At 42.4% G+C, this 14,907-nt stretch overlaps 1 protein-coding gene across 1 annotated transcript in view; it reads right to left on the bottom strand.

The window, feature by feature from the left end:
* Positions 1-561: 561 nt before the first annotated feature.
* GTPBP1 (GTP binding protein 1) overlaps positions 562-14,907 on the bottom strand; it is a gene marked incomplete at its 5' end in the record, with an annotated part of 168,436 nt that continues 154,090 nt past the window's right edge. The window contains 2 exons of the mRNA XM_018569950.1: positions 562-849; positions 13,454-13,484. Of these exons, the coding sequence (XP_018425452.1) occupies positions 757-849; positions 13,454-13,484 (124 nt within the window). The remainder of the gene's footprint in view (positions 850-13,453; positions 13,485-14,907) is intronic.

Below are 14,907 nucleotides of genomic sequence, written 5' to 3'. Positions count from 1 at the left end.
ACTTGCATATGAGTGGTATTTGCAGAGCCAGCTTTAAAAGGGTAATTCCAGCAAACAAAAATGTGTTTGTAAAAGCCATTTTTGTGACCATGTCACAAATTAAACAATGAGGAATCTGAATCCACTTTAAAGGAGATATCTTCAACATGCCAGAGAGAAACAAGCTGCCACATAAGGATATACAAGGGGTCATTAAAAATTCAGGAAGGTCATTCAAGAACATAAACGTAAACCCCTAGATATCATTAAAAGAAAAGATCTTAAAAAGTAGACTTTGCTATTCACCACAAAGAAAATCACTGAAATGGCAACACAATATGTACAATCCCATAATCATACAAAACTACATATTTATTATGATTAGTCTTTTCTTGGAAATGTTAGGGAAGCGAAGTATTACCTTCTACCTAAGAAGAGCAATTTGATATGATAGTCCAGTTGTCCATGTCCAATTTCTTTTTGTTACATGGCGGACAATCATGACTTGGCATCTCAAAGTAAGACTGTGTAAATTAATGATACAATTCTGCTGTGGGTGTACTTCATTCTTTTTTTCTTTACTGTGAGCCAGGATACAAAACCACAATGACAAATCATTGGTCACCATAGTCACAGCTCAATAGTAAAGCAGTGCATTCTAATGGAGCCGATGTACACAAACTGCAGGACAGCTGGGAGTGTGCTGCTTCTCTTCAGTAAACAGTGGTGAGGGCATGTTCAAGCTGTTGAAAGAACACATGAATTGATCGGTCAAGTTCAGCAACCTCCTGCTGGGGCCACACAAGACCCTTGAGATTTTACTTTATGCCTCTGTCCACCGCGGCGTCTTCCACCTCCTCCAGTCTTTGACTGTTGAAAAAAAATATATAATAAAATTACTCTAGTAGTACAGTTTGTATAGTAAGGTTGGGTTATTACTAATATGTTACTAATGTTATAATTACTTTTTAATGTTAAAATTACTTTTTTAGTTATCTGACTACTTTTTAAAGAGGTACTACACATGGCCCACAGCCACGGTGGAACTGAACTCAAAAAGTGAAGATTTGTCATCTTACAGGGGACAACTAGATTGAGCCTAAGTAGTAGCATGAAAAAATAAGATTTTTGTACTTACTGTAAAATGCTTAGCTCCACACAAGGACACCGCATGATGATAATTAAGCAAACTAGTGTTATACTCCTGACTAGGGTTGCCATTAGAAATCATTGGGTCACACACAGTCTACCTGACAGGGCTCACGGAAATGTTAAGAGCTGCCTGGTGAGAAGCCAGGGGTGGGGCAAGCACAAGTTTCATAGAAAGCAGCCCTCGAGCAACCAGAGTGTAGTTCTAACACTTGGCCCACAGCATAACAGAAAAAAGAAAAGCTTGAGTGACTAGCAAAGGGGGCGGTAACTGGGGAGGCAGGGATGGTGGACATGCAGGGAAAAAGCCTGAGTGCTGTATGCAGTGTTGGGAACTCATCCTGCTTCCAAGCCAAACTTGGGCCTCCCTTGCGGACACAATGGGGCTCTGGCGGCCCTGCTGTTGCCTACAGGAAAAAATGGACACGAGACACAGAAACTGGTACTGCCCCATTAAGGCTATAACCCCTGCCATCTCACACCTGCTGCATTGTAGAAAGCAGTACAAACAGAGACTAGCATTTGAAGGGAAAGACCTGTGCACCTCAATGGGTTCTAAAGCAGTTGAAACTGAGGGACAGGCACAACAAAACAAAAACTGCAGCTGACTAGCTGCAGTCACTGGTGGGCCAAGGTGGTTCGGATAGGCTTCGATTAAAAAAATAAAAAAAAATAAAAAGTGGCTCGAGCGGGTCACACACACTGCTCAAACTTCATCAGGACTCCGTTGAAATTCGAGCAGTGTATGGCAGCTTAAAGTGAGAGTAAATTCAGGAGTTAAATTCTAAAAAATGCATTCAAGTACCTTAACTATTAACAACTCTTGGTAAAAAGTTTTGAATCACTACATGAACAAGGACACCGCACCCCTAATATAGGTAAACAGTAAAAAAAGAGATAGATGGGGCTTTTAAGGTGTCACAAAACATTTTTTGACACCTTAAAAGTCCCATCTATCTCTTTTTTTGCTATTAACAACTCTTGGCCAGAAGAGGTATCAGCATGCCCCCAAACACTCCCCCTGTACATAAGCAGCTTAAGAACCAGGAACTGGTCAAGTGGACATATCCTGGCACATCCGTTTACTGCCCCAGCATCTGAAGGAAGGATCCAAACCAGGCCAGGCCACAAAGGGGGTAACGTCACCTCCTAGTATTGGCCTTCCCCAGGTGATGAAAAAACTAAAAGGTGCCTGTATTAGGAAGCCAAAGTGAATATTCTATAAGCTATGCAGAACTTCCTTACTTATTCTTTTTAGGGGCATTCCTTTCAAATCTTAAATTACCTCTACCCTACCATGTTGCTGAACCAATACAAGCTTTGCCTCCTAACATCTCTTTTAAAAGACATAGGGAAAAACAAGTTCCTTAAAGATGGGGCTATCCATTTATATGGATTATGGTAAAAGATTACAGCACATTGACCTGCCAACATATAGTCTTGTCCAAGGACTCCTTTCTTAGGATGCCTGCTCAAGTCTCCTTCCTGGAGCTCGGGGACAACCTCTTCCCTTCATCTCAAGTATGTTTCCTTTCTTACAGTGCAGGTCTTGGGACATCACCACTGGGACCTCCTTGCAATTAGTTATCTCCTGCAAAATGGTACTCTTACCCCTCTTTGTTTCTTCTCTTCCATCTTTTTATTCCTTCAACCCCTTTTACACATTTCCTGTCACCGTTGTCCCCCTCACTCTTCTTCTGTCATTTTGTTTACCACCTCCCTTTCCAGGCTGTCCTATCCTTTCTCAATTTCTAAACTGATGTCCTTTGTAGAGTTTCACTTGTTTTGTACGACAAGTTATCTTATTGTTCTGCCAAGATATTTGTTTTCTGTAATGTTCCATTAGCACTCCCCTGCCCTATGGATTCCAGGTACACAAAAGCATGATACCTTTCCACCCCATGGTTACTATACTCTCCATAAATGTAAAAGGTTTCAATCCCCTTAAAAAATAAGTTTAAAGAACTGAAGAAACACTCTTGACATAACTTTTAATACATTTTTATTCTTGTTAACCATGTAACCATGCACATCGTTATACCCTACAGCTTATTTAGTCTCGGCAATGTCTGAATCTGCAGGGGTGGCAATATTAACCCATAAACACTGTCCCCTGATGGTTTCTTACTTATACCTGGAACCAAAGGGCAGATATACCATTTTTACTAGGGATGTCCCGATACCACTTTTTCAAGACCAAGTACAAGTACCTCCCCTCATGTACTTGCCGATACCAATTACCGATACTTTTTCTTAAAGGGACAGGTGACATTATAAAAAAAAAACAATGCAGACTAATGATTTTAGGCCAATTTCTTTATGATTATGAAGAACTTTAATTTAAGACTGTTTTAGAACAATAAAACATTTGTATTTGCTTTCACACAGCTGTCGTGAAACTACAAATCCGATCATGCATGTGCCTCTGGGATCATTTAACCTATTCATGTTAGCAGGGGAGAAATGTAACTCTATTACTGCAGTGTACTGGAAGTGTGTACTATGGATCATTTAACCTGGTACACACTTCCAGTACACTGCAGTAATGAATAGGTTAAATGATCCATAATACAACTACATGTTATGCACTATGGATCATGATTTAACCTATTCATGTTAGCAGGGGAGAATTGTAACTATATTGCTGTAGTGTAGTGGAGGTGTGTGCTGTATATATGTACTACATATACGGCACACACTGCAGCAATAGATTTACAATTTTCCTCGACTAACATGAATGGGTTAAATGATCCGTAGTACAATTACATGTTATGTACTAGGGATCATTTAATCCATTCATATTAACAGGGGATAATATTAAATCTATTGCTGCAGTGTGTACTCTATATGTAGTACATATAGAGTACACACTGCAGACAATAATTTACTATTTTCCCCTGCTAATACAATAAATCGTTCTTATGAGGGGCCCCAGGCCCTCACTCACTGTTAGTTGCCTCGCTGGTGAAGTCGCGCTGTGTGGGAGAGCAACGGCGAGTCGGCGATGGTCTGGTGGGAGGAGCTCCAGGTGGGGTCCTAATTTAGCTGGCCTGCGACTGCCCACAGGTCCTCTGTGCAGTCGCCGGTGTTCTGTCGACACTGAGAACTCATCGACCTTGCGAACCTCTGACGTCGCATCCGGGTACTGCCAGTAGGTCAGCTACACATAAGGACCTTCCGCGCATGCGTTGCCACCTACCGAGCCTTACACCTCCACACTGCACCTGCGTCCCTCACGGCCATTAACTTCAACTACACACAGCTCCTGTCCAGTTCAACTACCATGCACTGCGCTTGCGTGCCCTTCTCGTCGAGTTCGCAAACTATATACTGCGCTTGCGCTGTGCATTTCAACTATTAAAATAAATATATAAATAAACTTCTATATTAAATAAATCAAGCTCTTTAAAACAAAATATGGACAGCGCAAGCGCAAACTCAACGAGAAGGGCACGCAAGCGCAGTGCATGGTAGTTCAACTGGACAGGAGCTGTGTGTAGTTGGAGAAGCTAAAGGCAATGAGAAAGAGACGCAGTGTGGGGATGTAAGGCTCGGTGAGTGGCAACGCATGCGTGGAAGGTCCTTATGTGAAGCTGACCTACTGGCAGTACCCGGATGCGACGTCAGAGGTACGCGCGGTCGATGAGTTCTCAGTGTCGACAGAACAGGGCCAGCGCAGACAGAGAGCTCCTCCCACCGGACCAGGGCCTTGGCCCTGAAATGGTAAATTTCAGGGCTAAGGACCTAGTAATCATGTCTATATACCCCCAACATTCCTTCATCAAAAAGGTTTTCCATCGCAGTGACTCTACACTACTTTGACATCGTAACTGGAAGATTTTTATATTTTGTTTTCCCCCTTCCAAGACAGGAAATCTTTTGTTACACCAGTTTTCTACTCCCAATTGGAGAAATCCTCCCAGAAATGCAGAGAACTCCTAAAACACTACCACAAAGTAGATTCCTGCACCCCACTGTCCGATTTTCCATTTTACTCCCCAGCTAACAAAACATTTTCCAGCCTGAACTTTATTTTTATTATGCTTTTCCTCATACCACTACTGAAGTCCGCAAAATATGTGATCACCTGGTCAGACCATGCTCTCATATCCATGTCCTAGAATTGGGGTCAACCTGATGTTTGCACCCCTCCTTGCAGACTAAACAAGTCTCTACTTCAAGATCTAGCGGTGGCCTCCGACTTGTCCTCTATCACCAATTTTTTTTTTTCATCTGTAATGAACACCATAACTGATTTCTCCTTAGTGTGGACATCCCATAAAGCCACCATTCCAGGTGAACATATTTCCATTGCTTCACATAGTGACAAAAAATGAAAGGTGTCTGTACCGTCTTACACCAATAGACTCACTTAGACTACCTTTACAAAACCACGATAACCCACTATATCTCAAAATACTTCAAATTCCTAAACAAGTACTGACATTACAGTCAACCCAAATCGACATGTCCATCCATACCAAACAGCTCTTTTATGAAAGAGGTAACAAGGCCCACACCCATCTAGGTAGGAAAGTTGTGACTTTTAAAGAGTAGACTGTACATTGAGCTTTAAACTATCAAGGGACAGGTCACACATGACCCAGCAGAGATATCTAAGCTATTCTTTATAATTTAAACACAGACCTCCCAACATGTAAAACCCAATCCAGATCTCCAGCTTTACCTATTTGACTTCAGCCTATCCAAGTTACCCTCTGCCCAATGGTAATTATTAAATGGCTGAATTGAGGAGGAGATTTACCAGATTGTTTGCATGGAGAGCGTGAATAAAGCCTCCGGCCTGGATGGATTTATTAAAGCGTGTTATCAACATTTTGACCTCTTGCTACTCCCTAAGCCAGGGGTAGGCTACTTTGGCACTCAAAGGTTGCGTACCCCTGCCCTAAGCTATGCAAACTGTTTCAATCCTTCATGGAAGGTCATCCCATAACCTCCTCTATGCCACACACCCAGATTTCAGTTACATTATGAAGGATGGGAAAACCCCCAAGGATTGTAAAAGCTACCACCCTATTTCACGACTAAATACAGATCTAAATTTATTTTTCATCAAACTGCTATCCCTATGCTTTGATAGAGTTATGACTTTCCTTATACACCAGATGGGCTTTTTGTCCCAGGCAGATACACTGGAGATAACGCAAGCAGGGATATACATTTCATAGAATATGCAAACCATACTAAAATGTCCTCGATCTTTCTTAGTTTAGATGCTGAGAAGGCTTTTGATTAGAGGTGAACCTTATAGTTATTCTGTTAGGAAGCATAGAGCAATGTAAACCATATAGTACCTAGATTTACCTTTCAATCTAGACATATCAGGGCACTGAAAGGTTTGCAAAAATCTGTTTTGTGGTTTCAGATCGGTACTCTAAGTGGGATTGCAAACTAGGTAGGAAAGTTGTGACTTTTAAAGAGTAGACTGTACATTGAGCTTTAAACTATCAAGGGACAGGTCACACATGACCCAGCAGAGATATCTAAGCTATTCTTTATAATTTAAACACAGACCTCCCAACATGTAAAACCCAATCCAGATCTCCAGCTTTACCTATTTGACTTCAGCCTATCCAAGTTACCCTGTGCCCAATGGTCATTATTAAATGGCTGAATTACAGAGGAGGAGATTTACCAGACTGTTTGCATGGAGAGTGTGAATAAAGCCTTAGGCTTGGATGGATTTACTAAAGCGTGTTATCAACATTTTTCTCTCTTGCTACTCACTAAGCCAGGGGTAGGCTACTTTGGCACTCAAAGGTTGCGTACCCCTGCCCTAAGCTATGCAAACTGTTTCAATCCTTCATGGAAGGTCATCCCATAACCTCCTCTATGCCACACACCCAGATTTCAGTTACATTATGAAGGATGGGAAAACCCCCAAGGATTGTAAAAGCTACCACCCTATTTCACGACTAAATACAGATCTAAATTTATTTTTCATCAAACTGCTATCCCTATGCTTTGATAGAGTTATGACTTTCCTGACTTTCCTTATACACCAGGTGGGCTTTGTCCCAGGCAGATACACTGGAGATAACACAAGCAGGGATATACATTTCATAGAATATGCAAACCATACAAAAATGTCCTCGATCTTTCTTAGCTTAGATGCTGAGAAGGCTTTTGATTAGAGGTGAACTTAATTTTTTATTAAATATTTTAATTTTTTACTTTACTTTTAGGGGCTTTGGGGAAATATTAAGGGTCTAAACAGACACCTGATATTTCCCTTTTAAAATAGAAAAAGAGATTGAGGACAGAGTCCTCAATCTCTTTTTCTGCAGCCCCTGTTATAAATGAACAGGAATCCTTCATGAGTGTTCCTGTTCATTCATAACATGAGAACATAGTGTGTTTACTATAACCACAATCATGAATGAACAGGAGGTGATGTAGATCATTCATTCATAATTGAGGATATAGTTAACATAGCATGTCCTCAATTATTTACAAACACTCAGCGGTCACCGATTGCTGAGTGTTGGTAGTCGCTCTCCCATCCTTACAGCTGTCACAGGAGACAGAGGTCAATATTGTTTAACCCCTTTGTGACTGACGACGTACAGTGTACGTCGCCAGCATCGGGGCTGTTTAAACAGACTCCCGGTGGCTTTTGCCGCTGGGACTCTGTTTAAACTTGTAAAGCCGACTGTCGGCTTTACAACAGAAGCGATTCTGGCGAGTTACCTGTCACCAGATCGCTTCTGTGTCCCGAAGAAGGGACCACCCCCCTGCCGTGCTTCCAGGGCTCCCTTGCCCCTCCTACGGGCCCGGGACCGGCTTCCTTGGTGTCCGCGGGGAGCTCGGGAGGAGATCGACATACTTCTGTTCATCGATCCCCTCCCCGTTCTATGGGTCACCACCATCTGCTATCACATGGGGGGGGGGGGCTTGTAAGCACCCATATGTGATAGCAGTCAAGGTAAAAAAACAGTTTTAAAATTAAAATAAAATCTAATAATAAAAATTTTGTTAAAGTCCCCGCGCGTCGCCATGTAAACACGCGCCGGGTGCGCCTACGTATGAAAACGACGAACGCGATATACATGTTGGGTATCGCCGTGCACGCCGGAGTGAGAGCAATAATTCTAGGGCCAGTATTTTGGGGTATCTCTAAATTGATGACCTGTGAGGGCTTTTAAAGCGTCTATGGACTTTTTGGGGTACTGCAGTACACTGACGCACGCGATTTGAAAACTGGGCATGTTGGGTATCGTTTTACTTGTTGTAACCTCATCTTTTATATTTCATTTAAAAAATGGGTATTTTGGGGCATTTAATTAAATTTGTCACAAAATTTTGGGGTTTAAAAAGGAGTTGCGCTAATATTGAGCAACATAAAAATTAACCATTTTATTCTATAGGGTCTTGGCATTCAGAAAATATATAAGATTTGGGGGTTTTAAGTAATTTTCAGGCCTAAAATGTGGAATATAACATGGGTGCAAAAAATGAAAAAAAAAAAAAAGGCCTCAGTCATGAAGGGGTTCAAGTAATAAAACAAAGCACATTTCTTAAAAAGTATTATTAAAATGCAAGTATAGTTATTCTGTTAGGAAGCATAGAGCAATGTAAACCATATAGTACCTAGATTTACCTTTCAATTTAGACATGTCAGGGCACTGAAAGGTTTGCAAAAATCTGTTTTGTGGTTCCAGATCTGTACTCTAAGTGGTATTGCAAAGTACAATACAGTAAGGGGGCTGCTTAACCCTTTTGCTGCCACTGATGTATGGCATATGGCAGAACACAACCACTTGCAGCTGGCCATGTCAGTATACCGCTTTAGCGACCATGAATATACACCGGAACGGTTCCCCCTGTAAATTAATAGCTGTCATTAGCACCCCCCGCCCCGCCGCAATCTGCAGCTTCTCCTCCCTGCCTGGAGCAACTCCAGGGTGGGATCTATTTCTTCTTGGATACCCACTGCCCTCCCCCCACCTGCATGGGCTGCGGCAGCGTGTATCCAAGAATAAAAGGCTGGCAGGGGGGTGGAGAAGGAAACCGCTGATCAGGATGGCCGAGCGGTGGAGAGAGCAGAGCCGACGGCTGTCAAATCCAGGATCGCCGGAGGCTCTGTGATCTGTGCGTGGCCGAGTGGAGGATAAGTAAATATCTGTGATATTTACCTATCCTCTGTGTGCAGAACAAACACTGGAGTGAACCCTGATTACTCGTGTTTGTAAACAACTGGGGACACACAGTACCAATTATGAATGAGCAAAAAGTGCTTCACATCACTTCCTGTTCATTCATGAGTTTCTGAATGGGTAGAAGCACTCACTATAGAGGCTTCTATACATGGTCAGTAGTAAATATTTACTATCCCCAGTTTTGAAATGAATGGGAAGCCTCTGTACTGATGCTTTCCATTCATTGTGTTGTGGCTGCAGAACATTTCTCAATTTCTTTTTCTATTTCAAAAGGGAAATGGCAGGGGTCTGTTTAGACCACTTATATTTCCCCGAAGCCATAAAAAATGAATAAAAATATACAAAAATTAAAAAGTTTATAGGGGTCTTTAAAAAGAACTCTAAAATCTGCAGTATAAAAAAAAGGTTAAAAAAAATGCAAAAATGGCAAGGCCAGCTGAGGTTAAAAGCGTTCGAGGGCTTGGCAGCTAAAGGGTTAAAGCGGACCTTGCACTAAAAAGCACGGTCATCGTATTACATAAAACCCCCTCCGTTTACAAATCACCACCTGATACCTGTGGAACATCTGTGGAAAACAAAAGTTAGATAATATCCAGTGGATATAAAAAGTCTACACACCCCTGTAAAAATGCCAAGTTTTTAGGATGTAAAAAAAAAAAAATAATCAGACCAAAATAAAATCACTAGAGAAAGAATGTTTTCCACCTTTAATGTGACCTATAATCTGTGCAATTCAATTACAAACTGAAATCTTTAAAGTTGGAAAAAGAAAAAAAAAAACAAAACGTGGTTGCACAAATACTTTGTTGGAATACCTTTTGATTTTATGAAAACATGTCAGTCTTTTGGGGTAGGAGTCTTCAAATCTGTCAAATTGCGAGGGCATCTCCTGTGCACAGCCCTTTTCAGGTCACCCCACAGATTTTCAATTGAATTTAGGTCCGGGCTCTGGCTGGGTTCTACCAAAACTTTGATTTGAAGCCATTCTTTTGTTGATTTGGAGGTATGCAGGCAGGGCCGGATTTACTCTCCCTGCCGCCCCAAGGCCAGGTCCTGTTATGCGCCCCCCCCGGGAACCCCCCCTTTTGTGGGGAATCCGGGCCTGTATGCAGGCAGCACAGTGGCGTAGTGGTTAGCGCTTCTGCCTTGCAGCACTGGGGGTCACCGGGTCCAAATACCAGCCAGGTTACTATCTGCAAGGAGTTTGCATGTTCCCGATGTGCTTGCATGGGTTTCCTCCGGGTACTCCAGTTTCCTCCCACACTCCAAACACATGCTGGTAGGTTAATTGGCTCCTCTCCAAGTTGGCACTCTATGTATGCATGTGAGATGGGGACCTTAGATTGTAAGCTCCTTGAGGGTAGGGACTGATGTGGATGTGCAACTATGTAAAGTGCTGTGTAAATTGTCAGCGCTATGTAAATACCTGTAATAAATACATGCTTTGGGTCCTTGTGCTGAAAGGTGACAATTCTCTTTGTTTTTAGCAGAGGCCTGAAGGTTTTGTGCCAAAATTGACTGATATTTGGAACAGTTCATAATTCCCTCCACCTTGCCTAAGGTGAAGAAAAAACAGCCCCAAAGCATAATGCCACCACCACCATATTTCACTGTGGGTATGGTGTTTCTTTGGTGATGGGCAGTGTTTTTGCACCAAACATAATTTTTTTAATTATGGCCAAAATTTAAATCTTGGTCTTAGACCAAGATCAGACCATAACACATGCTTTTGTCAGACTCTATGTAGCTTTTGGCAAAATTAAAGGAGGCCATACACTGTGCGAATTCTGGCTGGTTCTTAAGGAACCAGATGAAATTCGCAGTGGGTGCCGCTGTCGGAAGCCTTTGATGGCATCCCTCGATCAGCTGATCAAAGGAGCCAGTCGGAAAATCTTTGTACAGAGCTGGCAGCCAATGAGCTGCCGACTCTGTTAGAGTATTCTGACAGGGCCGGCAGCCACTGTCAGAATACAAAAGAAATAGTGGGGATACATCGATAAATGTGCTCATAACGTTGATGGAGGAATCTGCTCTATTTTTTTCGTTCAGCCCATGGGTTGTACAAAAAAAAAAAAGCAGCGTAGGGTCAGCTTTAGTTGGGCTTGGATGTTTTTCTTATATCCAAGAAAAAGCTTCCGTCCTGCCACCTTACTCCACAGTCCAGACATATGAAGAATACGTGAGATTGTTGTCACATGTAGTACACAACCACTTCTTGCCGAAATTTCTGCAGCTCCTTGAATGTTGATGTAGGCCTCTTGGACCAGTTTAATTCTTGTTTTTTCATCATCATTTTTCAGCAATTTTGGAGCAACGTCCAGTTCTTGGTAATGTCAGCGTTGTGCCATATTTTCTCCACCTTTTGATGACCATCTTCGCTGTGTTCCATGGTTTATCTAATGCCTTGGAATTTTTTTGCACCCTTCTCCTGACTGATACCTTCCAACAATGAGATCCCTTTGATGCTTTGTAAGCTCTTTGTAGACCATTGCTTTTGTTGTAAGAGGCAACTGAGTAAATGTCAGAAAAATCCTACTAAAACAATAACTTTATTTGGGCTTAAAGTGTAATTCCACCTTTGTATCAAAGTGACACAAAAGGTATTTTACCAATAGAATATGTCTAAATATAATGAGGGGGGTTTATCAAACCTGGAGCAGTCAGAATCTGGAGCAGTAGCCTATAGCAACCAGTTTCTCTCTTCTGTTTGTTCAGTTAAGCTTTGAAAATTAACCACTTATAGACCAGGGTGTTAAACCCCCTTCTTGGCCAGGCCATTTTTCAGTGTTCAGTGCTGTGGTACATTGACTGACGTTTATTCAGTCATGCAACGCTGTACTGAAACAAATGTTATAAAAAATTTTGGAGACAGAGCTTTCTTTTGGTGGTATTTAATCACCGCTGGGGTTTGTATTTTTTACTATATATCAAAAAAGTTATTATCACCCCAATTTTTTGATAAAATATAAAAGACGGGGTCATGTAGGGTAAATAGACACCAAACATGTCAAGCTTGAAAATTGCGCGTGCCCGCGAAATCGCAGAAAATGGCCACACCCAAATTTGGCCATAGGTGACACTTTAAAAGTTTTTACCGCTCATCAGTTTCATGTTATCAGTAATTAATGGCCCTAAAATTATTGCTCTCATTCCGACGTTCGCAGCGATATGCAACATGTGCGGCATAATGGGTGCAATAGTCATCTTCGCACATAGGCACACCCAACGCATGTTTGCGTGTGTATGTGGGGGGGGGGACTTTAAAAACATTTTTGTGTTATATTACTTTTTTTTTTTATTTGTTTTTTATTTTATTTTTTTAATGCTTTAATGCTTTTTTTTTTACACTTAACTTTATTGGGGACTAAGAAATCCACTATGTGATAGCCAATTCACATAACAGGCCCTCTTTATGGAGACATCAGGGATCTCTAAGACCCCTAATGTCACCTAGGGACCGCCAGAGAAGCCGATGAAGCAGAGATCTGCTTCACCAGCTTCTCACGGGTGTTCTGTACCGGAGAGTGACACTGAATGCAGGAAGTGATGTAATATACATCACTTCCTGCATTCGGGGACAGGAGAAGAGATCAAAAGGGAGATTGTGTACTGATCTCCCTTTGATCTCCACTGCGAGCATTGCCGTGCCGGTCCAAGCTGCACCGGGCACAGCGGATCTCGGGACTGGCAGCGGAGGTACGGAGGGGGTGTCAGTGCATATTACTCTAGAGATGCCCGATCGCTTGAATGTAAACAGTAGGGATGCACAGATACTTTTCGAGTACCAGTGCCGATACTTGGCATTTTCATGAGAACTACCAGGGTTGCAGCTGGGACCTGGCTTTGGCACTCCACCACTGTCCTGAAATCATTAGTCTGCATTGTTTTAGAAAAACTGTCACATGACAAACAAAAATGTATTAGTACTCGTACTTGAAAGTACTCAGCAAGTACCAGTAGTCGTACTCGCAAAACTGGTATCTGTGCATCCCTTTATTTATATTTATAAAAACAAAATCATACATTAATACAGAGATGTACAAATCCCAGGAGCTCAGTGTGCTCCTTACAAATGACAGCTGCCTCCTAATTTTTGAATTTTTCTCTAGTCTAGTCTTGGAGCTCAAAAGTATCGATACATGTACCCGTACTTGTACCGAGTACTGTACTTGGTATCTGTGCAACCCTTGTAAACAGCCATCTTATAAACAGCCATCTTATCTCTGACAATCGCACCCCCTTCACAAGCGGGGTTTTTTTTTTTGTAAATGGAGCTGGAGAGGAAAGACCCACCTCTCGATCAGACAGCCAGATCATAGGAGGGATCAATTAGCTGCAGCCCCAGTCAAGGTTCTGCAGTGTTTTATGGGAGTGCTCTACTTTAACATTGCCAGTCTCCTCCTGCTGCCTACAAATGCCTAGGAATCCCAAAATTGCCTGTTCAAGTGCAGCTGCTGCTACCCTTTCAATTTAATAACCAGGAGACAGCAGCCGCATATAAAAGCTGCAATTCACATGTAATTGTATGTGACACAATTACATGCGGTTTGGACTACATCACTGTTGGTGGACATATACAGTATGTCCTGCGTTCACATACGTAAGCAGCAATCCACATGTAATTGGATGTGGCAGGATTACATGCAGATGGACTAGATCACTGTTGGTGGATGTTTGTATCCTGCAATCGCATAAGCTGCAATCAAGTGGCCATTTTAAATCAAGGAACATGGAGCAGCAGAGATGAAGCCAGGGCCGGCCTTAGGGGTGTGCGAGCAGTGCGGGCACAGGGCGCCTAAAGGCCTAAGGCCGGCCCTGGATGAAGCCACTTATACAGGTTAGTGCTGCAATCACATTTGAAAAATCATGGATGTGTGCAATGTACATGTGTGCATTGCAAACACGTTTTTGTTTAGAACTCAAAAAACAAGGTGGAATTACCTTTTAATCAGAGTCAGTTTAATTGACGGCAGGTGTGTAACTGGCTACTATTTAACATTCATTTGTGTGTGGTTATTTCTTAAAGGAGAACTATGAGGTGAGTGCTTTTAACTCATCCTCATAGTTCTAGCCAACCTGTGACAATGAAACTGTCACAGGTCGGCTAAGTAGATCGGGAAGTGAGCGAACACATACCCACGTTCGCACACTTCTCGATCCTGCCACGGCAGAGAGCCGTGACAGGGAGGGGCTGGATTCCCCCCTCCCCGCTCCGATCCTCCAGCGCTTACTGGCAGAACGGACGGGGGAGGGTACAGCTGGGTCTGCCTCTAGATAGGCAGAGCCAGCTGTCACTCATGCAGCTGGGTGGATCCAGACATAATTGTCGGGATCCGTTTCAGCTGCGGAGTCTCAGTATGGTATACTGAGCTTAGGGTGATGGGAGGACGCTAGTTTGTGTCCTCCCGTTACCCTTAGGAGAACTATGGGGAAAAGCCATAACTCCATAGTTCTCCTTCAACACAGCCACATCCCTAATAAGAGGGTGTGTGAACTTACAGTCAAATTATTTTTTTTTAATTTCCCTTCCCCCACTAAACAACTTGTTTGTTAATTGAATTGTACAGATTATATGTCCCATTAAAGGAGGAGAAAGAAA

This window comes from Nanorana parkeri, unplaced genomic scaffold, assembly GCF_000935625.1.
Source record: "Nanorana parkeri isolate BGI_ZX_2015 unplaced genomic scaffold, ASM93562v1 scaffold1432, whole genome shotgun sequence".
NCBI lineage: Eukaryota > Metazoa > Chordata > Amphibia > Anura > Dicroglossidae > Nanorana > Nanorana parkeri.
The sequence above is the reverse complement of the archived record's forward strand: the minus strand, read 5'-3'. Positions and strand labels throughout refer to the sequence as shown.